The sequence below is a fragment of the Pseudorasbora parva genome, chromosome 23 (genome assembly GCF_024679245.1).
Source record: "Pseudorasbora parva isolate DD20220531a chromosome 23, ASM2467924v1, whole genome shotgun sequence".
NCBI lineage: Eukaryota > Metazoa > Chordata > Actinopteri > Cypriniformes > Gobionidae > Pseudorasbora > Pseudorasbora parva.
The window spans coordinates 6,235,513-6,263,478 of record NC_090194.1 but is presented as its reverse complement, the minus strand read 5'-3'; the positions used below and the strand labels follow the sequence as shown (position 1 = coordinate 6,263,478).

The 27,966-nt window shown below is 39.5% G+C and overlaps 1 protein-coding gene across 4 annotated transcripts in view; it reads right to left on the bottom strand.

The window, feature by feature from the left end:
* The window catches only part of auts2a (activator of transcription and developmental regulator AUTS2 a), a 381,444-nt gene that overhangs the window by 123,236 nt on the left and 230,242 nt on the right, over window positions 1–27,966 (bottom strand). For all 4 annotated transcript variants that reach the window (XM_067434082.1, XM_067434083.1, XM_067434084.1 and 1 more), the window contains one exon: window positions 6,611–6,640. In XM_067434082.1, the coding sequence (XP_067290183.1) occupies window positions 6,611–6,640 (30 nt within the window). The remainder of the gene's footprint in view (window positions 1–6,610; window positions 6,641–27,966) is intronic.

Below are 27,966 nucleotides of genomic sequence, written 5' to 3'. Positions count from 1 at the left end.
CCTGGTTTTCAGACCAGCACGCCCATGATAACTGCGTCAGAGTGCGGCGGTGTATGATAGGACCCTATTACTTACAAATTGTAGTCCATTATTGAATATAAATTATATAATGGAAATTAAAGTTCCAAACATAATCTATTACATCACTTTTTAATTATTTTTACATTACTTTTGACATAACTTATCTGATTGATTTGAATAGGATAGTTATTGTTAGTGAACAGTTGGTGAATCAGGTTCAGGTTCAATCTGGTTTGTGAAAGCAACATTTTCTAAAGCAACAGTTAGCGAAGGTCTCAAATGAGAAGCGAGTGCGTGAAATTATAGCACTTCTCTGACGCAGAGATATTAATAAATCTGCAACTGCTTTCAAATGGTGTCCTCTGCCCTTGGCCACACACAGATGGGGAGAAAATATGCAAGAAGTAATGAAGGGCCCATGAAAAGAGCGAGTGGGTGAGGGGTGTTCAAAGAGTTCAGTGATAAAGGTCCTCTTATTTTCCCTTTTAAGGCCTCATCAAGTGCATTAAAACGCAAGAGGATGTTCATTTAGAGCCAAAGGTGGGACACTTTAAAGGTACTTAAGATTAATCTGTCCATGCTTGTGTGATTTGTCATCTCCAGCTACCTCTTAAAGGTAATGGGCTGATAATTGATTAGTACACATAAAACCATTTTCAGCACTCTTTGTGCTCGCCATGGTTTCAGTAAAGTATTTAATGATTTTTTTTGCATTACACAGAGCTTCAGGATATTAATGCTTAAACTGTGACTATGATGTGGTTTACAAGCATTATTCGTAGTTCAAGACAGCAGGTTTGATAATAATTCATAATAACATGATGAGACTTGTTTGTTACAAAAAAATCTTACATTCATTGATCTTGTACATCCATTTAATGCGTTGCAAGCTTAAACGTTGGGCTTTCTGTGATGTAATCAGTAATGTTTTGCATTGTATGCCATCATTTTCCAGTATATGTGCTCATGAATCTATAGCTGCACTATTTCCAATTTGTTGCAAGTTTTGTAGCAAAATAATGTTTTGGTCAAGTTTCTTTTTGTAAAATATAGAAATATATCTACACATCTATTCATGCATCTATATTTTATGTAGAGATGCACCGGCACTATATTTCTCAGCCAGTACCAATTTCTTATTATTTAGAATGATATCAGCTGATGCATAATACCAAAAGTTTGGTTTTTCTCATGGAAAAAAAATCTCCCAAAAAATGCTGCAAACTATACTGAGAACCCTCTCATTCGGTCCACTATAATATTGGTTTCTACTAACAACAAAGTTATTATATACAAGTTGCACATATAAGGTTATATTTATAATAGTTTTTGAGTTTTTATAGCTCACTAACAAACTGTGAACAGTGGATGATTTTTCTGAGGTCAATGCAATGTTAAGCTGTTTTATTAACATCTTTCCACGGTTGAAACACTGATTACATGAGATATGATATAGATTTCAGTCTGTTTTACTGTATCTTTCAACGTACCTTCTGATGTTCATGCCCTGATCGTCGGCTGTTTTTAAACAATTGGCCAATGGCCGATACAGTGAAAATAAATACTTTTATCAGCTGATACATTCGTGGATCTCAAATTTTTTGAGATTCAAATGTTAAGAACAAAAGTAAATCATCATCTTCCTAACATTATTTCCGATCATTTTCAGGGTCTGCTTCAGGTATGATTTGGCACGTTTTACACTGATGCCCTTCCTGACACACAAACAAAATGCATTATTACTTTACGATTGTTCCTGACTGCACAGCAGGAAAAAAAGCCTTAGACCCGATCAGACAGAATGTCAGTGAGAGGCGCCTTTTTTGAAATAGTTTTCTATTGGCTGTTTACACCCCTTGTGCGCCTAGCGTTTTAGCTGCCTGTTGGACCTCGCATTTTTGTAGGCATGTTCTAAACTAAAAATAACTAAATAATCAACTCTGAGCAGAAAAGTGACAGACGTTACCATATTTCACATCCAATTGAATGAATGGAGAGGTGGGACTTACGTTGTGTGAAGGGCCTTCCTGTCTGAACAGGGCCTTCCTCTAGAGTTCTGAAGTGTACAAATCTAGTTTTTCTCGAGGTCTTTAATTGTACAGATCAGTAAAGTTAGACAGGAAAATAGGAGAAAAAACAATTATGTGATGCTTGTCAGGCTCAAACCTGCAACCTTCAGTGGCTTATATGTCAAGAGCACATGTGCAAGCCATTGCACCACGGCCCAGACATAAAGAGGGATTCTGAGGGTAGAGAGGCACTAAGCCTGAGCACATGTGCTGATTTGTTGCTGGCTAAAGTCAGTACAGATTCACTTGAGCCTCAACGGTCTTTAAACGCTCTCAGATGGCGCAGACCTGTTAGCGTTAACTGCGCCATGAAAAGGGAACGTTATTGGATCCAGGCAGCGGCGAAACATCAAACAGCCCGTCAGGCGGTAGAATCTCTCTCTCTCTCTCTGCCAGCCACAGAAGACATAATAATCCCCCTTGAGCGGCTGGTAATGAGAAGACAGGGTCCTACCTGCTCTCTCTAATAACAGACACTTCTTGTGCACACAAATCAGGGCAGGGGGCGGGGGCCTGGGGTTTGGTGGGGTGAGCAGGTTGTGGGGGGAGAGGCGAGAACAAGATCCTGGCACACAGAGGAAAGGAGAGAGAGAGAGAGAGAGAGAGAGAGAGAGAGAGAGAGAGAGAGAGAGAGAGAGAGAGAGAGAGAGAGAGAGAGAGAGAGAGAGAGAGAGAGGAGAGAGAGAGAGAGAGAGAGAGAGAGAGGAGAGAGAGAGAGAGAGAGAGAGAGAGAGAGAACCAAAGTAACGGGGGCAACCAGGGACCCAAAAGCTTGGAAGGTGGAGGCTAGCCACAGTTTCCAAGGCCAGCCAAATTCATTCAGAGCATTCTGGACCCTGTTCGGTCTGCATGCTGCCAATGTCATGCTGAGAGAGAGAGAGAGAGAGAGAGAGAGAGAGAGAGAGAGAGAGAGAGAGAGAGAGAGAGAGAGAGAGAGAGAGAGGAGAGGGAGAGAGAGGGAGCGAGAGAGACAGAGAGCCGGAGCGCTGGAGAGGGCAGACAGCAGGACTAGGGCCGGGTTCCAGTTGGACCGGGCCAGGCCCGCATGATGAACAGTGTACAGGCAGAACCATTTAATAAATCTCTCGCTCTGCTCCAGCTAACACAAACGAGACGTCAAAAGGCCATTAAACACTCTCGTCCACACACACATACTGCTTCCCATTAACATTAAAAATGCACTTTCATGATCACTTTAATTCACAGAGAAACATTAGCATTTAATGTTAACAAAATTATTTTATAATTAAACTTAATAAAGCACCAATCCGTCAGTTACACTAATTAATCAAACCTGCATGTAAACAAAAGAAAGAAATCAATGTTACAGTAAGCTTTTAACTAGAAGCTAGTTATAAATATTTTACTTTAGCTAGTTATAAATATTTTAATATTTTATAAGTACATTTTATAAATAATAATATAAATAATAAAATAATAAATATTAAAATTATATATATATATATATATATATATATATATATAAAGTTAAAAGTTAAAATAATTATAAATAACAGTTATAAACAATAATAAATAATATATAAATGAATAATGTATATATTAGATTTTTGTTTATTAAATACTGTATTATTTATTTATGAAACTATTCTTTAATTTGATCACATGCATTTATAAAAAGTTTACATAATATTAAAAATAATATTTGATAAATTATTAAATACGTCCGCTTTTAAAATGAAAGGTTCTTAAAGGTCCTGTTCTTCGCGATTCCATCTTTCAAACTTTAGTTAGTGTGTAATGTTGCTGTTAGAGCATAAATAATACCTGTAAAATTATAAAGCTCAAAGTTCAATGCCAAGCGAGATATTTTATTTAACAGAAGTTCCCTTTCAAAACCTACAGCGAACGGCCGGTTTGGACTACAGCAGGAAGTGCAGGGATGTAATGACGTCACTAGAACCGTTTGTTGACTAACCCTCCGCCCACAGGAACACGCAAAATAGGGGGCGTGGTCTCGTTGCTGTCCCTCGTGGAGAAGAGCGCGCATTCAGCGTTTGCATCTCCCCGTTATGGTAAGAGGCGGGACCTTTCTGGGCAAAGTGCGCTAAGCTGCTGTCCAATCACAGCACGGGAAGCGCTGGCCCAATCAGAACTCATTACGTATTTCTGAAGGAGGGACTTCATAGAACAAGGAAATCATCAGGCCGTTTTTAGGACAGAGGAAACAGCGCTGTACAGATAAGTCAATTGTGTGAAAAATACTGTGTTTTTTACACGCGAAACATGAACTCATGTTATAGTGCACACTGTAAACATAATCAAAGCTTCTAAAACACACGAAGAATGGGACCTTTAAATGGTCCTTTGGCAGGGTGTATGGTTCCATGAAGACGTTTTAATATCCAAAGAACCTTTCCATTGCACAATAGAATTTGTAGTGTAAAAAGGTCCTTTAAACTATAAAATGGTTAGAAAGAAATGGTTCTTAAAAGAACCTTTCACAAAACGGTTCTTTGGGGAACCAAAAATATGGTTCTTCTGTGGCATTACTGTGAAACTCCATTTTTGGCTCTTCCTGGCACCTTTATTATTAAGGGTGTAGTTTCATTCAGGAATAATGATAAATTACTTGGAGGTTTGATTAAATCGTTGATGGAGTGGTCACTGTACAAAGACCTGTGTCACAGGAAATGCAATTATGACTTCACTTCCTGTGGGGCATGTTTATAGCCAAGTTAAGGAGAGTGAAATTGCATGTCATTGAAGGGAAAAGGGAGAACGTTCGTATCATTCTTGCAGTCAGAAAGTGATTTCTCCAGAGTGTCTTTTTTCATTTCCTGATTTGGGCCGGAGGAGAATAAAAAGAGACAGTTTGTCTGTGGATGAATAGAACTGACCCATTAATGTGACAAGTCGTCTTCCCCTGCAGCTGCTGAAGATATACTTTACTGTAACTGCTATTGCCCACAAAGAAAGAGCTACTGATTTCATTCCCAAAGAGGAAAGCATGGGAAAAAAACACTGATCTGTCGCTTATTGCTAATGCAGCTCAACATGCTGACGGTTTTGTAAACACATTTTAAGAGCTATTGACAGAAAGAGATCCTTCTGAAGTGTTTCCGAATGTGTGTGCGTCTGAAAGAGAACGCTCTCGTTTCTTTGTTTACCTAATAAACCCTTCCATTGTTTTGACACGTAATTAATCAAAGGCAGAGAGAATGACATGACATTGTGAAAATCATTAGAGCAATAATGAGAAGCAGGAACGCAGCGAGCAAAACAGCGATTAATGTCTTACGCCGCACATCTCTGCCGTGCCACAACAAAAGGGCTTTGACTGACGTGGCTAATTCAACTCGTCGTCATCAAACCACCACTGGTTTAAAACAACAAATGAGGAAAAAAGAGTGAACCAAACAACGCTTTCATGTAATCGTTCCGATGTTCAGCAGACAGTAAATAAGTGATGCGATGTGTCTTGTAAAGCTTTTTGTAGCTTGCATCAAAGTTAGCCTAGAGCCTAGTGTTAAATTACATTCATTATTTAAATAATAGCCTGATTCGGTTATAATTATTAACAAATATAATCTTCACCATCATACTGTGTCTTGTGGGTTATATCTTAAATAAATCTGTAGGAATTGTTACACGTTAATATGTGTAAAATGTAACTTGTGAAGCTCGTAATGGTTCTTTTCGAATTTCGCACACCATTTAGTCATTCATAATTAATGCGGAGTTAATTAAGGTCTTCTCACAGTCATTAACGAGATGGTAATTCTAATTAAACAGAAACACACTTTTAAGTAGAGTCTAATATTGGATTCTCATTGATTCAAGTTTGATTAAAAACGAATAAAGATGATTTTAGAAGTGCTATATGATGTAAAATGGTATTAATCAAACCAATACTGGCACTAAAACTGCTACTAACAAGCTCTGCATATACTGAAGGAAGTTATGAAAAACACAATTCAGTACATTAATTACAGTGACATCACTGACAAATGTTACTTTATTTTCAAATCGAAATATTATATATATATATATATATATATATATATATATATATATATATATATATATATATATATATATATATATATATATATATATATATATATATATAGATTTAAAAAATAAAGTAAAATTAATAAAGTAAAGTAAAATTTGTCAGTATATATAAAACCAACCAAAGCGATCAGAGATAATTTATTTTCAAGAAAGATTTGGCGGATTCTGGCAGACAAAAGTAACAGTGAACAGAGGCAACGTAACAAACGACGTGATACGACGCAACATCTACCAATAGGAGAGCAGACCGTGATCTGCCACCTGAAACACAGGACTAGAAACAAGATCTCCAATGATGCATTTGCTATTATAACGGGGCTTTGTAGTTGTCGTTGCACATTACTGTACTATATCAAAAACATTTCAACATTAAGAATTCCTACAGTTAATGTTAAAAATACATTTAATATAATATACAGAGATTTCAGTTTCATTGCTGGTGTTGTAAGCTCTGTAATAAGAGAAATAATAAGGCATGGTCCTACCTTGTCTTCTTGGTCACTCTCACTATCACACTGTAAGACAAAAATAAAGGCGACATTTAGAACAGTGCGGAATCTACTAAATGTGACAGAGCTGAAACCCTTTTTTTTTGCTTTTAAATATAAATCCATTATGAAGTGGAAATCTGATTTCGGCAGTCTTGCACTGCACAGCTCATCAGCAGAGTAATAAAAGTCTAAGCAGGAAAAGGCTGTTCTTATCTCTCTCAGTGGCCAGGCCTCATTACATCTGCCTATTACCAACAGCAGGGCTTTTTCTCCCCAGACACCAGTCCAACTTTCTTCACGTCTCATAGGCCATAGACTCACTGCAGCTAAATACAGCTGTCACTCCTCTGCTGAGTGCTTCAGCTTGTTCTGTACACAGCCTTTGATTGTTTACAATAAAAAAACAACCAATTCCAGAAATTCAACAAACTGATTACTTGGTCAAAAACAGCCAATAATAAAAGGGTTTAATTGTTGCCATTTATGTTTAGGGTTGGATACTTAAAACTTCCTGATTCAATTAGATTCTGAATCCATTGGGTATATTTCTGTTTCAGATTGATTCAGAACTGCTCTTGAAATATTCATTAAAAAAACTGGCTTATAATAGTAATTTGTTAATGAATCTGACTACACTGGTTGCACTGAGTTGCTGAATTCAGAGCCGCAAGCTATAGCTTATCACAGACTATAATCCTACTATTTCTGCCACAGAAGGTCGTGGTAAAACAGTACGAGTAGTATGCGGTTCTGAATTCAGCATATGTGATCCGTGCTGGCAAAAGGAGCCGAGATGCGCAAGGGATAATTTTCGAGCTACAGGCAAAAAAAGTGAAAAATTACGATTTTGAAGTAAAATCTCTACAAAAAAGTTCAACGTTTAAAAGTATCTTTATTTGTACATTTTCTGAAAGTAGTACCGTTCTTTTGCCTCTGCACGTATGTATATACACATAGCTCAAAATCTAAATTGTGGTATCATGGAAAAAAGTTATGATTGTTTGTACGGTTCAAACAAATCATACATACATGAACGTTAAAATAACAATAATTATTTTTTTGAAAATGTGCTCATTGCACGCATCATGGCCAGCATGAGTCACATATGATTCTGCTTCACTAAAATGTATCAGTTCGTAAGAGTTATTTTCAGAATTGGGCTACACAGGTCACACTGTATTTCATTAACAAGAACTGGCTCATTAGTGTCATAATGATCATGGTGTATTTTTTTGATTTACTAAAAAAGCAGTTAATCATAAGAGTCATTTGTTTTCTGACTCACTATATCTTTTTGATCTTTTTCTAAAAAGAACCAGTTAATACACTGTGTGGTACAACTCGGCTTGCTTTACTTTGGCTCGGTTTGCTATTCCACAGCAGTCAGTACCGCTTCAAAGTGGGTGGGATCATAGACTGATTATTATAGTTCTGCCGCCACACCCGTCAACTGACACAGCCATTTATTTTTTCAAGTTGTGTGAAACAGTCGAGCAAGTTGTTTTAAAAAAAGCTAACAAATGATACGGCATGCGTTTGGTGTCTTCTGTTGCAAATCCAGTGGCGCTGGGTATTTACAATTCGGTGGAGGTGGTACTGAAAAATGTAAAACCCCCTCAAAAGTGAGCCGTACCGAGCTGTACCATGCAGTGGAAAAGTGCCAAAAAAGTCGTTTTTGATGAATTAAAAAGAACCGCCAGTTGTCAATCCCAAAACTTTGCCGTGCATACATGACCATAAAAAGACTAGTAGTGATCCTACGTCAAACAGAAAGAACAGTTTTCCAGTGTGAATATTTCAGACATTACTCATTACAAAATTAAATAACAAAAGCAGAGGGTAGTGAGGTCTTCATGTAAAATAAACCAATGAAAAACATAGTTAATAAACATAGAATTATATTAAAATGCTGAATTTAAGCCTTTCCATCCAATTTCAATTTCAAGCTCCGCTTAATTCTTTATCTGCTAATTAGCTAGCAGCACACAGATGACTTGGCTGGGAGAGATGCGTTCAGGGTTTGAGCTTGGACTCCCTAATGAAGGCCTGCTAGGGGCGGGGCTTAAGGTCTCCAGGGCCAATTACACCCAGCGGAGCATAAACCTTGTGGCAGCCCTGAATGACTGACAGTTCTGGGAGCCGTTTTCCTGCAAGGACTGAGAGCTAAGGATAGAAAGTGAGAGGAATGGACAGATTTTCTGGCACAAGTCTCTCCCGTCTGACCTGATACAGGGCCTGCTGAGCAGCATCCAATTTACAGCCCCATTCCAATGGGATTCAAGACATACGGGGCTCATGTATTATACATAGCCAATAAACACACACACAGATGTTAATAACCTACTGCTCCTGTGTGTGCCAGTATGATAACACTGTTAGCATTACAGTAAAAATGCTATGAAACACAATCAGTATTATATTATTGAGGTTTTTGAAATATAACCCATACTCTTCCCGTCCTTCCATGAACTTGGCCGCATTGGTCGATTTAACATGTGTGACTACACAAAGCCTTCCAAAGGCCTGGGGCTCCCCTTCATTTGGCACAGGCAAAGTTCCTGAAGAGTTAAAATAATGAGCAAAATGTATTTTTTTTCCAGTGTGTTGTGATCCATAAAAAACACCGCCGGCATCTCCATCGCCCCGTCAGTGCTCCCCGTGCCCAGCCTACCGCTTTGATTGCGGAGATGTGAGAGGAACGAAATGACTCGCCCTTGCTTGTGAAGCAAATGGAACGCGCTAATAGAACTCATCGCATTACCCAATGCAAAAGTGCCATAGCTCATTACGTCAGGATAAAAGGATATCATTGTAGACGGTGAGCAGAATTGACTTTCTGCGCCGCGACTTGATGATTTAATCAACTGCTCTCTTTCGCTTCTCATCCGCGTGCCTGTCGCTAACACAGGTGCCGTTAAACGATACTCTCTCGCAAGCCAACGAGTGTAGAAAGTGAAGAAATTGCTGTCATTATTCTTTCTCTCTCCCTTGCTCCTTCTTTCCAAGAATAGAGGTATGTAAATTTCTGTGCTGGCAATGAGAGAAGAGATTGAGAAAGGGTCGGTGGGGGTGGGCCCAGATGGAAATACCTTTATAGTGGGAGAGTAAAAGTAACGGAGAAAGTAAGATGAGATCTGACAGGTAAGGGCAGGCAGCTTGTTTGTCCTTAAAAGCGAGAAGCTGCACTTTTCACAAATAAAAACCAAACAAAAAAAACAATTACGTAAGATCTGTTGAATCTCGTGATTCAAAGTATACAAGAGCGTCTGAGTCGAGTCATAGCGCTAAGGAAATATTGGGCTGTAGTGCTCATGTGGGAGATGCAGTTTCGAGTTTTTTCCTATTCCTTGCTTTTTCTCTCCATCATTTCACATAATAAAAGTGTAAGCAATTATGATATGAAATGAATATTGTATTATAGTAATTTATTATAATATAATGTAATAACAACATAATTTCTTCAGGCAACAATATAAGCTTTAGTTTTTGTGTGTGTGTGTGTGTACCGCACCGTCGCATCTAGTTGGATGCTGTCAGGTTTTTTTTGGGCCCATTTTAACGTAGAATCGCCATCAGACTGTCGGTGAGAAACAGAACTCTGATTGGCTGTTCAGCTAAGCAAACCAGTCAGTGAACGAGATTAGAGCAGTCAAAGCGAGCAAGTAAGTCAAAAATGAACAGACGGAAGGCTGTTATAATTTTACGTCATCTTACCAGAGCAACACTGCGCAAATATTTTCATCATACCATGAGTGGAGTGAAATAAAGAATGTGATCAGCGTTATTGATATTCATTATGGTTTGTTTACCTGCAGTTTTAGTCTCGCTTTAACTTTTTGAATGACGAATATAGATGAATATATCTGCTTAAATAGACAGTTATCTCCTTCACACGCAGGGGCAGAACATACGTGCTAGTTGACAGCTACCAGTTTGGGTAGTTTTTGTGTAACCCAGATCCTGGGTCAGATGTAACAACCCAGTGTTTGGGTAGTTTTTGTGTTACCCAGTTTTCAGCTACATGTGAAACAGGGCGACGGTCTAAAGTCAGAAGCTCCCCTGCTGAACATGATACAAGCTCCACACGAGATCCAGAGCCGTTACGATGGAAATTACTTTTAAATGTTAAATTTTTATTTGTAATATTTGTTAAATGAGCTTAAATGTTGGCAATATGTATTAAAAACTATATAACATATGCTATACTGTAAAATAAAGGAATGATCTTGCAAGCTAGTAGTTGTGTTGATTATTTTAAAGTTTAGAGGATTTAATTTAATTCGTAGACATTAATACATGTATGAAGTAAAGCAAAAAATAAAAAAATAAAAAAATAAAAAATCTAGTATTACAGTAAAAATGAAACTATGCTGGGTTAAATCAACAGCCCAATTTGTGTTCTAAACTTCTGTCCTATATTTACCCAGCCCTTGGGTTAAAAACATCCCAAATGTTGACTGTTGAATGAAGCAGCACATTCGAACAGATTGAAGTTAAGAAAACAACAGTAAAGTATGCTGACAATCGTAAATATGAAGAGATTGGCATAATGATGGTCAGTCCAACATATTTAATTCCTCTAAAATACTTGGTATTACAGTCATATTGGATGGATTAACTTGGGAATCCATCTCAGCATTTTCTTGCTTTTTTTCTGGTGTGGTGTTAATTTCAAATCCAAACACTTCGCCAATTGATCTTGGCTGCAGATCAATATAGCATGTTAAGCTTATTAAAACAGCCAATGGCCTCAGTGGAACAGTAGAGCCATCTGCTTTAGTTAGACACACACTCCTCAGATACGGCGAAGGAAGAAGAGCTGATTAGGCCTCCGAATGAGACCAAGACTGTAACAGATCCTGTCTACCCCTGCTGTGTTCATGCAGTCTGTGCTGCAGCAGTGCAGCATGGGAGATAAACATCCTGAACATCCTCATGAAATCAAAAATGAGTTGACATATTTTACATTAATGGTGAAGCAGGAAAAGTATGAAATCATGGTCCATTATGCTCTCAATTTTTATTTCCTTCCCCAAATATCAATAGAAAGGAAATGGCATTTTGAGAGAGCTTTCGATGTTTTGTGGTTTGTCCCATGGCTATATAACAAGGGACAAGCTCTTTGATACATCACCAAATTCTTTTTACAAGATGAAACGTCAACCCAGCACTCTTTAAACAATTTCATGGTTTCTTGAAAGTCTGGACTGGAATCAAAGTCCCTGGCTGGCTGGTTTTCCGCTAAAATGGAAACGAACCTTTTTTAATACAAGCACATCCACACACAATGACAAAAACAGCATTTATATGAAAATATCTTCAAGCAGAATACATTTCATTTCATTTCATTCCTATTTGAAGTCAAACCCCAAAGGCCTCTTAAGTGCGGTACAATAAAGGAGCGAAAGCAATCGCACTCCGAGCTCGTTTAACCACGTTTTTTGCCATAGTCCGAAGCTCCGAGCTTAACCAGACTTCTCGAAACGAAAACCTCAGCGCCCACATCAAACTGCATGACACACTCTGGTGAAGGGCCAACACAATGAAAAATGTGAGGTTTAAATTCAGCACCGCTATAAGCCAAACACAGCAAACACTCCGAAAATATGCTTCCAAAATGTTTAAAAACAGCACATAAAGAGATCTGTTCTTATTTAGCAGTCATTGATGTAAAACCGCAGTCAAATGTCAAGTCAGGACGCAAAGTGTTCGACGTTCCATTTCATGGTCTATTTGCCATTGTGTTGTAATTGGCACTGTCAACGAACGCTGAAATTAATTGAGACTGATCTGAGCTTGATTACAGAGGCAGTGGGGGTCCGGAAGGTTGACGATAGGTTGGTACGCTCTCTTTCTCTCTCTCTCTCTCTCTCTCCCTCCATCCCTCCTCCTCCTCGTCTTTCCTTTGCTATTTTCACTCTCTGCCTGTCGCTCTCTCGCTCTGCCTGCGGCTGTGGTGGGTGGCGGTGGGGGACAGCTTGAAGAATGGCAACCATTGCCAGGGTCAGCTCTGACAGTGCCAATTTGATGCGCTGCCATGGAGAGCTATGTGCCCCACCTCCCTCCTCCCCCCTCATTCTCTCTCTCCCTGTCCTCCTACCTCCCACAGAAAAAGCTGCGCGTCCTGATGGTTTTCTGATGCAAACCATGGCGCGGCAAAATGGTTTTTCCCCTCCTGCTGCCTGCTTCTCCATCTGCCACTGGGGCCGCGCCGCCGCCGGCCGCCTGCCTGTCACAGCGTGCAGTGAAATTAGCCAGGGAGGAGGCGCTCGCTAGCGCTAATTACGTTTTAATCATTGGAAATGTGTTGGCAAATCAAGGCCTGGAGCTCCCACTCTCTGCTCTGCAGTAGGAGTGTGTGTGTGCGTGCGTGCGTGCGTGCGTGTGTGTGTGTTGAGAATGATAGAAGAGGAAGGATGAAGAGAGAGAGAGGAAGCAAAAACAGGCGCAGCCAGCACTGAGCTAAGAGTCAGACGCTCTGAGGAGAAAATGGCGGCGTGCCTTGTACTGTCTGCTGAGAGTGAGGCTTTGAGTATTGGGCCACAGAGAGACTGGAAGCTTTGTACTGTGAGACTGAAACCACTTCTCCAAGTCTACCATACAGAATGAGTTCTGCCACACTGAGCCGGCAACTGTGACACATGAGCACCAAGGTGACATTGTAACAGGTATGAGGCAAGTGTTGCTCTCAAGATATTGGGTAGATTCTTCAAAACTTATTCATGTATTTTAACTTGTTCATGATTTTATCACATTTCAAGGTTCAAACAATAAGAAGGAAAGGATTTTATTCTCCAGTTATACTCTTATGACAAACTAGTATTTATTATGAGTTCAAAAACTCATTTGAATGTGAAATTTAGCTTTTATAAAATGTATTTCCTTTGTAAAAAAAATCTAATGAATAATGAAGAAGATTCAAATATGTTGAAAAAAATATAAACATTATTTATTTTTATACATTCATAAATTATACATTTTGCAGTGATATCCAAAAAGAATGAGCTAAAAAAAAAAATTTATATTATATTATAATTCTATATTCTATATAAATCGTAAAACTATGTCACCATATTGCTGCTTTTACTGTATTTTTTATTAAATACTTTTGTCAATTATTTCAAACTTTTGGCCAATAGTGTATATGTGTGTGTGTGTGTGTTTGTGTGTGTGTTTGTGCAACCGTTTAAGTCATTTAAAGTCAGATTTACAAACAGCTTGCACCAGCGCAAACTCTCTTTTGCCGTTAAAAACTACTGTTGGGATTTATAAATAAAAAAAGTTATTTTCGCGGCTGACATAATTGCATATGCATTTGTAGGAGTTTCCCTTCCAGACGCAACATTTATGGGAGGAGCATGTTTAAATGAATCCTGCAAGGTTTGCGGAAGTCAATTTATTGGTGTTTGCGCCATTTATTAAAAAATACAAAAACGGGCCTTAAACCAAAGCTAAAAGGCAGATTGCGTTGATGATTATGGAAATAATTCGGCTGCATTCTTTAATTTGTGCGTCATCAGCAGATCACACGCAGAACTTTCCACTTCCACTGGTGATTTTTTGGAATTGTGCTCTCAAGCTAATTTGCCCTGTTTTGTAAATCTGGCACTTATTCATAAGATAAGTCCAAAAATATACAATATATTTCGTAAGATAAAAAACAGACAGATGACAACCATTAAAACATGAATGTAGTTAACACAACACACTGGAGATGCCAATCCTTCATTACACTATTTCTCTATTCATTGTCTATGTAATTTTAAGCTCAAATGCCCAACTAAAGCTAAACCTAAGAGCGCATAAATGGCAGACATGGGTGGGTGACATAAATGACATGACTGCTAATCATGTACCCCATGACCCTGTCTCTGTTTTCCACAAGCCTTTAACATTAAACTCAAGTGAAATCTAACCTCACTTAGCAGAAAAAACACAGCAGCGCTGCTGTCAGCCGCAGCAGCGAGGAGAAGGAAATGCATCTCGACACCTTTGACTGGGTTAGGCCATTAAGAGCGCCGGGATCCAGACCTTATGACATTCAGGGACTAATTCACACAGCATCCGCGTGATGTCCAGCTGTCATCCTAAAGTACGGCAGGATGAAGGAGCAGAGGAACAAATGAGGAGGGAAGTGTGACAGCCAGGAGGGCCCAGACAGGGAAAATGTCTCCTTCACCAGTGGAGTGAGGCCTGTCCTAGGGCAGATCTCCCTCACACCTGTCAGGAAAAAGTCATCTGCTGCCTGGCCTAATAACCTCCAGCCTGATCGTACCGTCCCACCCTCTCCCTCATGCACCTCGCCAACATCTGCAGGCAATTTCCTCCTCGATTTGACACTTTCTCCAGACCATGAGCGCTGAATATGAACTAAAGAACTGAGAGCGGCACAAATAAACATAAAGCAGCATCACAAATGTCCTTCACAGAGAAGGCAAACCCGTAATGCACTGCGCACTGGGGGAAAAACGCATGGTGGACAAACCAAGAGAAATGTTGGATGTGTACAATAATAATGGAATATTCCACATTAATAATAAAATGGAATGATAAAATAGTTGATAAAAATACAATTATATTATTGCTGTTATTATTATTAATATTATTATTAATTGTATTCTATTGTTATAATATTTGTATAATAATTTAAATTAAAACAATATTATCTATATGTTTATTTAAGTACTGTGCCAGTAGCTTAGCAACATGAAAACATCCAAATCTATTAAAATCAACTGTAAGTCGTTATCTTTGCTGCCTATAGAGTGTGCTCCGATTCGGTCGCTTATGAGGTTCCATGGCAGTTTGGATGCTGTCTTGCTGTCTCTGCAGCAGAATTTCTATTGCTGTAGTTTTAAAATAGCACCTGTGTGAAGTACATCCAAAGACTCAGAACCATGCAAAGAGTGGTGGGAAATACTGGTATGCAAGAAAAAGAGTAGATAAGAAGCTGAATCTCAAGTAATGAGAGCCATTCTTAGACGTATATCAGCCACTCACACTCTCGGTGTGATCCCGTGCCAGGAAACAGAAAAGGTTAGCGGGTACAAGATGCGTCTGCGTTGTGCCTGTATGCATGTATGTAAATGTGTCTACGTATCTGGAGGGTACGTCTACCTTTAAAATAACTTGTCAGCTAAGCTGCTCGGGCTGACAGATGTGAGATGGCGCCCTGAGGTGGAGCTTGGCACAGACAGATGGTGCCACAGGGCAACGCGCTTAGCTGATCAACCAAGGGTGGCATTGTCACCCAGCCTGCCAGCCACAAGTGAGAGTGGGAGGGGAGGGTAAACGCAATGTGTGTGTTTGTAAAAGAAAAGAAAAAAAAGAGTGGGAAGATGAAATCATATGTACAAATCAGTAAAATGTAATTTATTCCTGTGGTGGAAAAGCTGCCATTACTCCAGTCTTCAATGTCACATGATCCTTTAGAAATCATTCTAACATGCAGATTTGGTGCTCAAACATTTCATCTTGTGCTGCTGTATATTTTTGTGAAAACCATGATACATTTTTTTTCAGGATTACAATACAAAGTTTAAAAAAACTGCATTTATTTAAATTCGAAATCATTGTAACGTTATACGTCTGTATTGTCACTTTTGATCAATTTAAAGGTCCCGTTCTTCGCGATACCATCTTTCAAACTTTATTTAGTGTGTAATGTTGCTGTTAGAGCATAAATAATACCTGTAAAATTATAAAGCTCAAAGTTCAATGCCAAGCGAGATATTTTATTTAACAGAAGTTCCCTTTCAAAGCCTCCAGCGAACGGCCGGTTTGGACTACAGCAGGAAGTGCAGGGATGTAATGACATCACTAGAACCGTTTGTTGACTAACCCTCCGCCCACAGGAACACGCACAATAGGGGGCGTGGTCTCGTTGCTGTCCCTCGTGGAGAAGAGCGCGCATTCAGCGCTTGCATCTCCCCGTTATGGTAAGAGGCGGGACCTTTCCGGGCAACGTGCGCTAAGCTGCTGTCCAATCACAACACAAGAAACTCTGGCCCAATCAGAACTCGTTACGTGTTTCTGAAGGAGGGACTTCATAGAACAAGGAAATCATCAGGCCGTTTTTAGGACAGAGGAAACAGCGCTGTACAGATAAGTCAATTGTGTGAAAAATACTGTGTTTTTTACACGCTAAACATGAACTCATGTTATATTGCACACTGTAAACACAATCAAAGCAAACACATGAAAAATGGGACCTTTAATGTGTCCTTGCAGAATAAAAGTTTTAATCCCCCACCCCACCTCTGAAGGTGTGCTGTGGTATCTGGCACCAAGATGATAGAAGAACATCCTTTAAGTCCTGTAAGTTGCGAAGTGTGGCCTTGATTGTTCAATTGGATTGAGAGCTGGGAAATTTTGAGGCCAAGTCAACACCTCAAACTCATTGTTGTGCTCCTCAAACCATTCCTGAACCATTATTGCTTTGGGTCAGTAGCATTATCCTGCTGAAAGAGGCCACAGCCACCAGGGAATGCCGTTTCTATGAAAGGGTGTACATGATCTGCAACAATGCTTAGGTAGGTGGTGTGTGTCAAAGTAACATCCACATGGATGGCAGGACCCAAGGTTTCCCAGCAGAACATTGCCCAAGAGCCTCCATCGGCTCTTAGTGCATCCTGGTGCCATGTGTTCCCAGGGTAAGTGACACACACACAAACCTGGCCATCCACGTGATGTAAAAGAAAACGCGATCCATCACAGCAGGCCACCTTCGTCCATTACTCCATTTTTCTTGCCCCTTTTTCTATCTTTTAACACATTGCTACCTAATATATCCCACAGCATGTGTCACTTTACTGTCATAATGTTATGCCTGATTAGTGTATTTATTTATATGTCTGCATTAGTACTGTAGACTTTAGAGCAACAACATATTTAATTTGGCATAAAGGAAAGCGGGACTGTCAGGATTAAAAAAGTATTTTCAAAGGGTTTTAACCATGAAACATGATGACAAATTTCTATGTAAACTGTCCATGTATCTGTTTTACATCATGACTAATTCATTCAATGTTTTCAGTATTTTTATGTCCACTGTAAAACTTTTAGAAAGACATCACTACTGTTTAGTCAGCTAAACAATCAACACCTCGGTAGACAACAGCGGAATAATGCATGAACAGTGCTTCTCTCCCTCCCTCAACGCTGTTTATGTCAAATTAAATATGGCATCCTTTCTGATTCTGACTAAGGTCTATTTCAAGATGCAAGACCCCCCCCCCCCAATAAACAAACAAACAAGCAGAGTCAGTGTGTATATCACTCCCACAGGCATTCAGTGCCGAAGAAGGTTAGGCAGCAAACAGTTGCTAGCTTAATCAAAGATTAATAGAAAGATTTTCAGACAATTAAATACATCAGATTGCATTGTTTGTACCATTATGGCTCGTCCCTTGGGAACAGTCCGCTTTGTTTGCATTTTAATTACTTCATGCACAGCTGACATTTGCTCTGATGCCAGCTGCCATCTTTGTTATGCTTCTCCTTGTACCCTCTGGAAAAGAGCAGTGAGGCGGAAAAAGTGTGGATGAATGTATGCAATTGTGATATAACCGAATGTCCCGACAGAACAAAGATATAGGGCAGCTGGACAATGCAGAAGCACACAGGTCAAAAACTATTTCTTTTATACACACTGACAGATCATTGTCACTCGCGCCCATATCGAAATCCCACAGGGATGTGCAATATTCTAGCTTTCCTTCATTTACTCTTCATCATGCTCTCTAATTTTCTATCAAACTGTAGTATCTCTTTTTTGCTCTATTCCCCTGCGTCGACCCTCTTTCTCTCTCTTTCTCCAGCAGGAACGGATGTGTAGCTCTAATCACTTAGCTCCCCACACACCTGACGGCACACTATTAACTCTAGGTCCCTCTGGTGACCCTGTGGGTCGTTGCCCATCACATCAAGTTTTTATTAGGGAATTTTCCTCATCATTAGCTCTGGCCCAGACGCCCACCATTAATATTCATTCTGCTGCACACTTCCATCATCCCCTGTCTCGGTCCACAATCCATCTGAAATGCTGATGCACACTCACCACCGATCAATCTATCTCTGTCTGTATAGATTCTCTGACAGCCAATTTATTTGACTTTTTTTTGTGCATTTTAATAATGTGTATGCACATTTGTATATTTACGTATTACTTATAAATTTTCAGAGTGTTAAGTCATTTACTTGTTTTTATAAATCCCTTTGGCAAAATCATTTAAAAGTATGGGATTCAAATCTGAATTTGTTTAATTAGTTGCTTAATTACAAAGGTGATTACATGCAATCCAGGACGCTGCTGAAAAAACGGCAGTGCAGCACAAAAGCATTAACTACAGGCCAGACCAATGAGTCCCTCAGCTGGAAGAGACACACCCACCCACGCACACACACGGACAGAGGTGATAAGACAGTCTCACACAGCGCCAATGGCAAACTCTCACTCTGATAACCCTCCTGCTCCAGGGGATGGTTGTCTAAACACACAGACACACACAGACGCTGGTGGTGAACAGAGGCTTCTGCTAGCCACAGGAAACTCCAGCAATTAACTGACAATTCCCTGACAAGCTGACATAAACCCCATGACGCCTGGGCATTTGTGGCTGTATGTGTATGCACTATAAAATTATTCCTCAACGCAATACACACAAACACATACATATAGATTTTTAAAGACGTCATGAACTGGAATTTATTTTTATTGGGGTGTACTTATTATATTAAAGGGTTAGTTCACCCGAAAATTAAAATTCTGTTATTAATTACTTACCCTAATGTCGTTCGACACCCATAAGACCTCCGTTGATCTTCGTAACACAAATGAAGATATTTTTGTTGAAATCCGATGGCTCAGACAGGCCTTCATTGACACCAATGTCATTTCCTCTCTCAAGACCCATAAAGGCACTAAAGACGTCGTTACAAAGCCCATCTCACTACAGCGGCTCTACAATCATTTTATGAAGCGACGAGAATAGTTTGTATGCGCAAAAAAACTAAATAACAGCTTATATAGTGATGGGCCGATTTCAAAACAAAGTTTCGAATGGTTATGAATCAGCGCATTGATTCATGATTCGGATCGCGTGTCAAACTGCTGAAATCACATGACTTTGGCGATCCGAATATATGGCGATGCAATGCAAACCTGATGTAAATACAGTAAGCGATTCATTTTGTAATGTAAGAGTGTCCATATAATGGGAGTTTTAGCAAGTGTCCAGATAAACTCGCGATGCACGATCGACCATTTTTCTCTGACATTGGGATCCTTCTGCAGCTTAAGCAAAGATGTTTTTCCACAGCCAGACACAGCACGTCTGTTGGGTATCGCAATCTTATTATCGATCTTACCGTAAACAGCTCTAGATGCACTCGTTGCTCATCGACTGAACACCAGTGGGCGGGAACAATGATGATATTATGTAAAAACAGGCAAGGTTGTCTTGCTCCAGAGGCAGTCGTATGCAAATGATTGTGCACCTGTGACATCACATGCCACCTTGGATCCAAACAAAGCTTTTTACAGCTTGTTTATATAAATGCTTTTTATCAATGATGGGGACGTTTTAAGCTATAGAACTTGCAGGATGTATTAATGATAACGGTACAAAGATAATGGACCTCTTGTATGCCAAAAGCAAAAGCTCACATCATGACCCCTTTAACAAATTATGAACTATACTGTTAAAAAAGCCACAGAATTAGATTCGTTAAGCTTTTAAATTTGAAATTAAATATCATTTTAAATATGTACAAACAAACAATCTGTGCTGCCAATAAATACAGCACAGATGTGCTGGATGAAGCAAAACTCGAATATTTGTATTATCCAAGTGGCGAACAGCTTTAGTTATTGTGCCATTATCATTAAATATGAATTAATCTTCCCAGACATGCTTGATTCAATTGTTCTCATACAATCAACATAAACACTTCTCAACACGCAAACAGGCCTAGATGAATAAACGCCAACGGAAACGTCTCACTCTCAACTTGTCGGCCCTGCCGAGCTGCCAAAGATCTGCTTTGTAAACAACAAAAATATTTAATTTGAGAGAGTGATGCTGAGCAAAATGAAATTAAAAGGAACTCATGCTAACTGTTAAATTACTCGCAGCGTGCTAAATTACATTTGCTTTTCCATCGGAGAGATCAAACGGGAAAACTCCAACACTCCAGCGCTAATTATTTACAGTCTTCACCTCCCTCCCATCCCAGGAGGCTTAATAAACACACTATTTCTCTCTCTCTCTCTCTCTCTCTCTCTCTCTCTCTCTCTCTCTCTCTCTCTCTCTCTCTCTCGTTTTTATGCACTTGTTTATTTCTGTTTTTTAAAATAATTATATTCCCCCACCTCCATAAACTCTAGCGGCCAGAGCCAAAATTAAGATTCGGACTGCAATCCCAGTGTAGAGTTAAAAAAGCAGAGCATCTAAAGAAGGATGGGCCCTGAGGGAGTGTTGCAGTGGCAGCGTCGCCATGGGAGCAAGGGGCGAGTGACACGAATGGCTGTCACTGGGATTAATTAGCATGCTAAGTGGCGGAGGGGAGCACTAGGCAGCGGGTGTGAAGCAGAGCCATCTGACGTGCACACACACCCCAGAAGTGTGGATTTTCACCAAAGGTGGCGGCAGTGCAGATTGCAATCGCACCCCTGAGAAGTGATATCACACACACACTCCTCTCTGAAAAACAAAATAAAAACAGAAAAGGTGCCTGATGTGCAGTTAAGAGGGTGAACAAAATGATTTCTAATAGACGGCAGCCAAAAAGACATCAAAGTGTTTTAATCCTGTTTTTCTTTTATCTATTCTCCTGTATTGATTCCATTTTATTTGAATGGCAAAACTTTGAGCAACAAGCTCAAGATGGAGCATAAAATATTTAGGCCCAATATTAGGCATGAAGACTGCAGCCATATTAAAATGTCCGATAACAGCTGATAAGAATGCTGATAACCAACAAATGGCCAATATTAATATTCCATCGTGGTCTAAAGTTTGTCTACAAATGAATTTAGGCATCACGTCATTATAATGTAAAGTTGAAATGTATTTTGAGATGGCCAACAATAACATCTACTGGTGTTCAAATGATCAAATGATTTGACTAAAGGACTAAAGGAAGACTAAAGGAATAGTTGTCTTTAGTCTTAGTCAAAAATTAATTGCTATCCTTTTTTCACCCTCATGTCATTTTTAATTTCTTTCTTCTGTGAAACATAAAATAAGACATTTTTTCTCTAGCCATATAATGTGAAGTCAACGGTAACCAAAAGTGCTTATTTTGTGTTCAGCAGAAGAAAGAAAGTCAAACAGGATTGGAATGACATGAGTGTGAGGAAATTATGATTTTTGGCTGAACTATAATTTTACTTTAGATGAATGCAAAAGTAATGTATGTGTCAAAGGTCAAAGGAGGTAACAAGCATGCACAATACTGACCGATACTGATAAATTAAATACAAATAAATAAACTAAACTCCAAATTAAAACTCTAAAAGTAATTGAAAACCATTACTGTACCAATATGTCACACACGCCAAAAGATTAAAAAAAATTATATATATTACAACAATCACAAAAAATGGCCTGTGGCCTTCTGGAGATTCTGTTACAAACTGAACACGGCATAAATTCTAGTAAATTTTAGGTTCTAAACATTCTAAATGCACAGAGCATTCTAAAAATTGCTTTGGATCCATACGAGCCCAACCCCTCTGATCATAATCTCTACAATTAGAAGAGGGGTTATGCCCCCCTGCTTGGCCCTGTGCTGTCATGTGACCTCAAAACAGCAGCTGAAAGGCCCGGCCTATTGCACTTCAAAAAAGAGCGAGCTTCCGCCTGGCACCAGCGCTGAGCAGATAAGCCTAATTAAGAGATGGAGAGATGAGAGCGGTAGAGAAAAGCCTGTGCCAACATCAGTCTCTCTGCTCAGCCCATTAAAACTACAGAGCAGGACGAGGGAAGCAAACACAATCAAAGCCCTGTTCCTGTGCGTTTCCTGTCTAGAAATTGGCCGTAGGCATTATCTCAAGCTTGCGTTGCACGCTCACACTGGAACACGATCCAAAAGCTACAAAAGCAAACTTTTGCCCGCATGCAACACCTGTTTGCGATTAGTGTGTTCGACAGTGCTCCCCTTCCTTTGGGCTACTTTGTTTGGCTTTAAAGTTCTGTTTCTTAATGTGATAACTAACATCACGCTAATAATCCCAAAGAGAATCAAAGATTCGCCGGTGGATGTTGGCCAGTCAGCTCCGTAAGTAAAACCACAGTGAAATGAAATGCTCTCATCTCTAGACTAACTCCAGGGTTCTTGTTATCATATTGATCTGCCCGTCAGGAAGTGGCCTTTAGTGTCTGGGTTTCTACAGTGCTACTAGCTTAACATGGTGAACCGACAGAGCAGCAAACACTAAAACCAGATCCTGCTTCTTTTTGTGCACAAGCCAAGCAAAATCTTGTCCGTCAACACCACATTTATTAGTCGAATTCTTCTCGAGCTAAGGCCCGCTTTGCTTTGGGAAGGAATTTGCGTGTCGTGGCCTTCATGGTCAGCAGTTAGAGCTGTTAGAGAAGAAGTTACAGTTACGGCTCTTCAGAGAAACAGTAGCACTGTCTGTTGGAGAGGGTCAGAGGATCGTGTTACTACTCCTCATGTGGTTTGGCTGTGTAATTCCATGCCACCGAGTAAAGCCGTGCGTGAAAGCGTGCACGTGTGCGCGCTTGCTCTTTTCTATTAAAGCCTGGCCTCTATTTCCATTCTGCATATTCAGCACATGGTCCCCTGTAACTCTTTATGACAAGTCTGATCTGGCTTTTCTCTCTGAGAGAGGGGAAGAAAATAGAAAATTAGAAAAGGAGAGGCAAAAAAAAAATAAAAAAATTCTGAAGTGTTTTGTCAGCCATAATTACTCTTCAATTATGTGGTCCAAACATGGAATTAGGGAGCACTTTGTTGTCGGAGCAGACACCCTTTGATCAGGCCCTGGTGGAATGTGTTTCGCATTAGGGGCCCGGTGCTGTGATGTATGTGTCCTGTCAGGTCCAGGATAACAGTAACAGGACCAGGGCAGGGTCACCCCCACCTGCTGAGGATCAGGTCAGAGGGGTATTATATGTGACTGAGCTACAGCTGCTCCCCTGCCCCTTAACCTTCGGACGTGCTTCTTTCACAGCCAGCCAAAGACCCCCAAGTGTGGTATGCTGTCGTTTAAGGCTGTTTCTAACACTACATGTGCATTTTTTGTCTGAAAATACGAAAATTCATATCCATTCAGATATGGATTACGTTTAAAGCAACAAATAAAATAAATACTTATTGTGTAAAAAAAACAGCAACATTAATATTCATTTTTCAAAAGGTATGTTTCTTTTTTAAACAAATATCTATAAAATCATAATTCACAAATCTTATAAAAATGTTACACTGTTTATTATACATTATTTATCCATGTACACAATTTTTCGGCACCTTTTGCACATAACGTGTCCCGGGATCTTTGATTTAATTTCATTCACACTGCTAGTGATTTTCTGGAACCTGTGGGTGGCCTCGTGGTTAGACAGTCAACCCGACTTGTAACCCTAGGGCTGCGGGTTTGATTCTCCATTTTGGCACGAAAATGTAGGTGCCGTGAATGTTTTTTTTTTGCCCATTTTACCATTATGTTATCAGGTTGTGATAGATTTGTCAAGAGCTAAACTTTTTTTTGTTGCACTATAAACGTCCCGTACATAACACTTACTCTTAGAATGAGCATAAATGAGCTGAAATTTACAGGGGTGGTCGCATGTGAATTCACTTCTTTAACTTTAGTTAGTGTGTAATGTTGCTGCTTGAGCATAAACAGTATCTGCAAAGTTACAGCGCTGAAAGTTCAATGCAAACAGAAATATTGTCTTTTATAGTTATGGCAGTTTATTGCCTACAAAAACGGCCGGTTTGGACTAAGAGCTTCTTCCCGGGTTGATGACATCATAAACCCTCGCTAGTCACAGCAGATGTGACTTCTGGCCGTAATGGTGAGGGGCGTGGCGTTTCCGGCAACCTGTGCTTGGCACTTCAGCCAATAAAAATACAGGAAACTACATTTGGCCATCTGACCAATCTAAGACCATTGCGTTTTTCAGAGGGATGGGCTTCATAGAAGCAGGAAGCAAACGAGCCGTTCAAAGGACAGTGGAGACTGCAGTGTGGAATAAAGGTCAAATATAAGAAAAATATGGCGTTTAAAAAAAAGAATGAAGTATTAAGACATGTAATACTGCGCTCCATACACACAGCCAAGCCACACAAAAAAAATGGAACCACCCCTTTAAGGTTGAAGCCATCTTCTCTTTGTAAAACATTTGGTGTTATATTTCAAACTCTTCTGCACAGTCCCAAGTCCCGTCTTAAATCCCTCCGTTCTCAGGAGAGCTTGGTGAACGCTGGCGGTGGCCCACGCTCCAGCCTGACAGCCATCTGCCGAGTCCCATCGGTCCACTGGCGAGTGATACAGAGCAGGCAGGCGATCTCTCCCAAGAGTGTCTACATGGCGTGTGTAAAGGGGTTGTTCTGTGGCTTCGCCGAGAGCCCCTTGAGTCGCCGTTTCGGGCTGGAGGCCCAGGGGAGGAGGGTGGATGTTTGTGAGGCAGAGGGAGAGAGTGAGCCCACGCCAAAGCTGCCTCCTCAGGCTGTGGCCCTCTGGAGGGTCCCTGGAACGTCTTGGAGCCATCTGGGGAGAAGTGGAGCGTGGCAGAGAGCAGCTGGACCCTCTGAGCGCCTATTTAAGTACTGGCAGCCCTGAGGCACCATCAGTCACATCACAGAGACAGAGCAGGGACATGCAGAGAGGGGCAAGTAGGAAACAGACACCCTTAAAATATAATTGCCCACAAATCACCAGCCCATGCCCCCAATATGCCCTTTGCTCACTCTAGAAAAATATGATTTACCCTAATAAAATTAAGCCACAAAGACATGCCACATTATAAAACTCAAGCATTATAAAAAACTTGAGCAAAATGTTAGTAGACAACAAATCAGTACTTTGGCCTCTAGAAAGAAAAGAACAAATCAACATAAGCTGAACAAATAAAATAAAATAAAAAATAGTAAACTATAAAAGTAAAGTTAAAGAACTTTCTTCTGTATATTATAATCATACGTTTTGATGCTAGATTCCGGATAAGTGCTTTAGAGTGAAATCAAAAAGAAAACTAAAAAATGGTTAACAATTTATTTTGATAGTCTACTTTAGATATTCTACTAACTAGAAGTAATTTGCAACTACATGTCAACTTACGGTCATTAGAGTATTTGTAGACTGTCAGATTAATATTTACTAAAACTTTATTTAGTTTGTCCCCCAACAGATATTCTACTAGTCAGTAATAAGTAACTTGGCAACTACAATTCAACTTATTCTACTAACCCGAACCCGAACCCCAACACCTAACCATAACCTACCAGTCTACTGACAGTCTAGTAATACTCTAATGAGAGTTAGTGGATCATGTAGTTGCAAAGTTACTTATAGTTAGTAGAATGTTTAAAGTGGACTATCGAAATAAAGTGTAACCAAAAAATGTAGAATTATATGCATTACAATGTAGGCCATCCTCACATGCAGGGTAAAACAAATAAATAATCCTTTTCATTACCACTTCATTTCTACATCGTTGCAACTACACCCTTGCTTGACAATAACTATCTATACTATCTATATAACTATGCTATGTACATTCTTAATGGTTGCTCAAAGTGGTAAATTGTTTAAATAGCTTGAAGCATGGGTGCTATCCATTTAGCTACAGCCCTTGACTTTGCATGTGTCTTTAAAAATTAATTGATATAGATTTTTTGATATCTGAATGAATGAAAACAACAATCTTGCTAAGGAAATGGCCACTGCCATGCGTCCGGCATCAATACTTTAGGAAATAATATGCAGTGTGGCTAATGGAGCCGTTTACTTAAGATCTGTATCTGTACACACATTAAGTCCGTTCTGTGGCCATCTTGGTAACGCCCCCTGCAGCTATTTTGCTATGTTGGCAACAGGCATACAAATACAGCTCCTATGCACTTGAATGTGGAAAAACATGATTCAAATCAGAAATAAAATCATATAAAGGTATCACAAATTTTGCTATCATTTTTTTTACTAAAAAGCTGTATTATTCTGGTTGATAATAATAAATGAAATAATATCAAAACAGCAACTAGCTTATTATATGCAAAGAGATTTCTGCCACTGCCACTTTGGCTACCCAATAGTAATCAGATTGATGGCTAAATTGGAATGAAAAGCATTAATCGAGCTTGATACGAATCAGACTAAAATTGGATGAGAAAAAGTAAGCATGTAAATGCATGAGTAGATGTGCAGCGCTGTGATGTGTTGGGTGACCAGAGCCCTTTTATAATAAGAGATGTTTACATGTTTTCTTTTTACGATTGTGCATATGCTTTTACATCTTACAAACTGGTAAATGGAAGAAACTAATTATGTATATATATATATATATATAGTACATAATTAGTTTCTTCCATTTACCAGTTTGTAAGATGTAAAAGCATATGCACAATCGTAAGAAGAAAACATGTAAATTTATTTGTATGCCTATATATATATAGTTCTTCTGACATATTTATCAGCTGTGCTTTTATATTAGATATTAGAACCAGACCATTCTCAGTAGTAACTGGCAGAGCTTCATAGACAAAACATTTCCAAAGGGGCGTTCCCAACGGACGATGACATACACAGAGCGACAGAGAAACATCTGACAGCAATTGTCTGTTCGTGATTTCGAAGATGATGTTGCAATGGTTTCTGACAACTTTTGCCATAAAAATTGAAATAAAATAATATTGAGGAGTCTTTGGAAAATTGTGTCTCACAAATTGTATTCAAATTCAGTCATTTTAGATGTGTTAGAACATTTTCAGACTTGAGCATAGTTACGCTGGTTATTCATTTACAATTATTTACAGTTTTTACATGACTACAGATCTAGTCTGAGGAAATAAGCACAGAAAGGCCAGATCCAGAGCTGCTGTGTGGTGTTAGCACATGATCGCACACACTCGCCATCGTTAACGAAAAGGAAAAGTTGAAATTGCTTAAAACAGACACGATAGCTGATTCGAACTAGTGATATTCCACGGCGGCATCCATCTTTGTAATGCACAAAATCAGCTTTACCGTTGCTGCGCTGTCGTCATCGTGTAAAGCCCGCCCCAAAGTTTCTGATTGGTGCCACGATTTCGACGGATTAGAAATGGGCTTGAATGGGCTTCCTTGCCAAACTATTTGATCAACCAAACTACGAAAATGA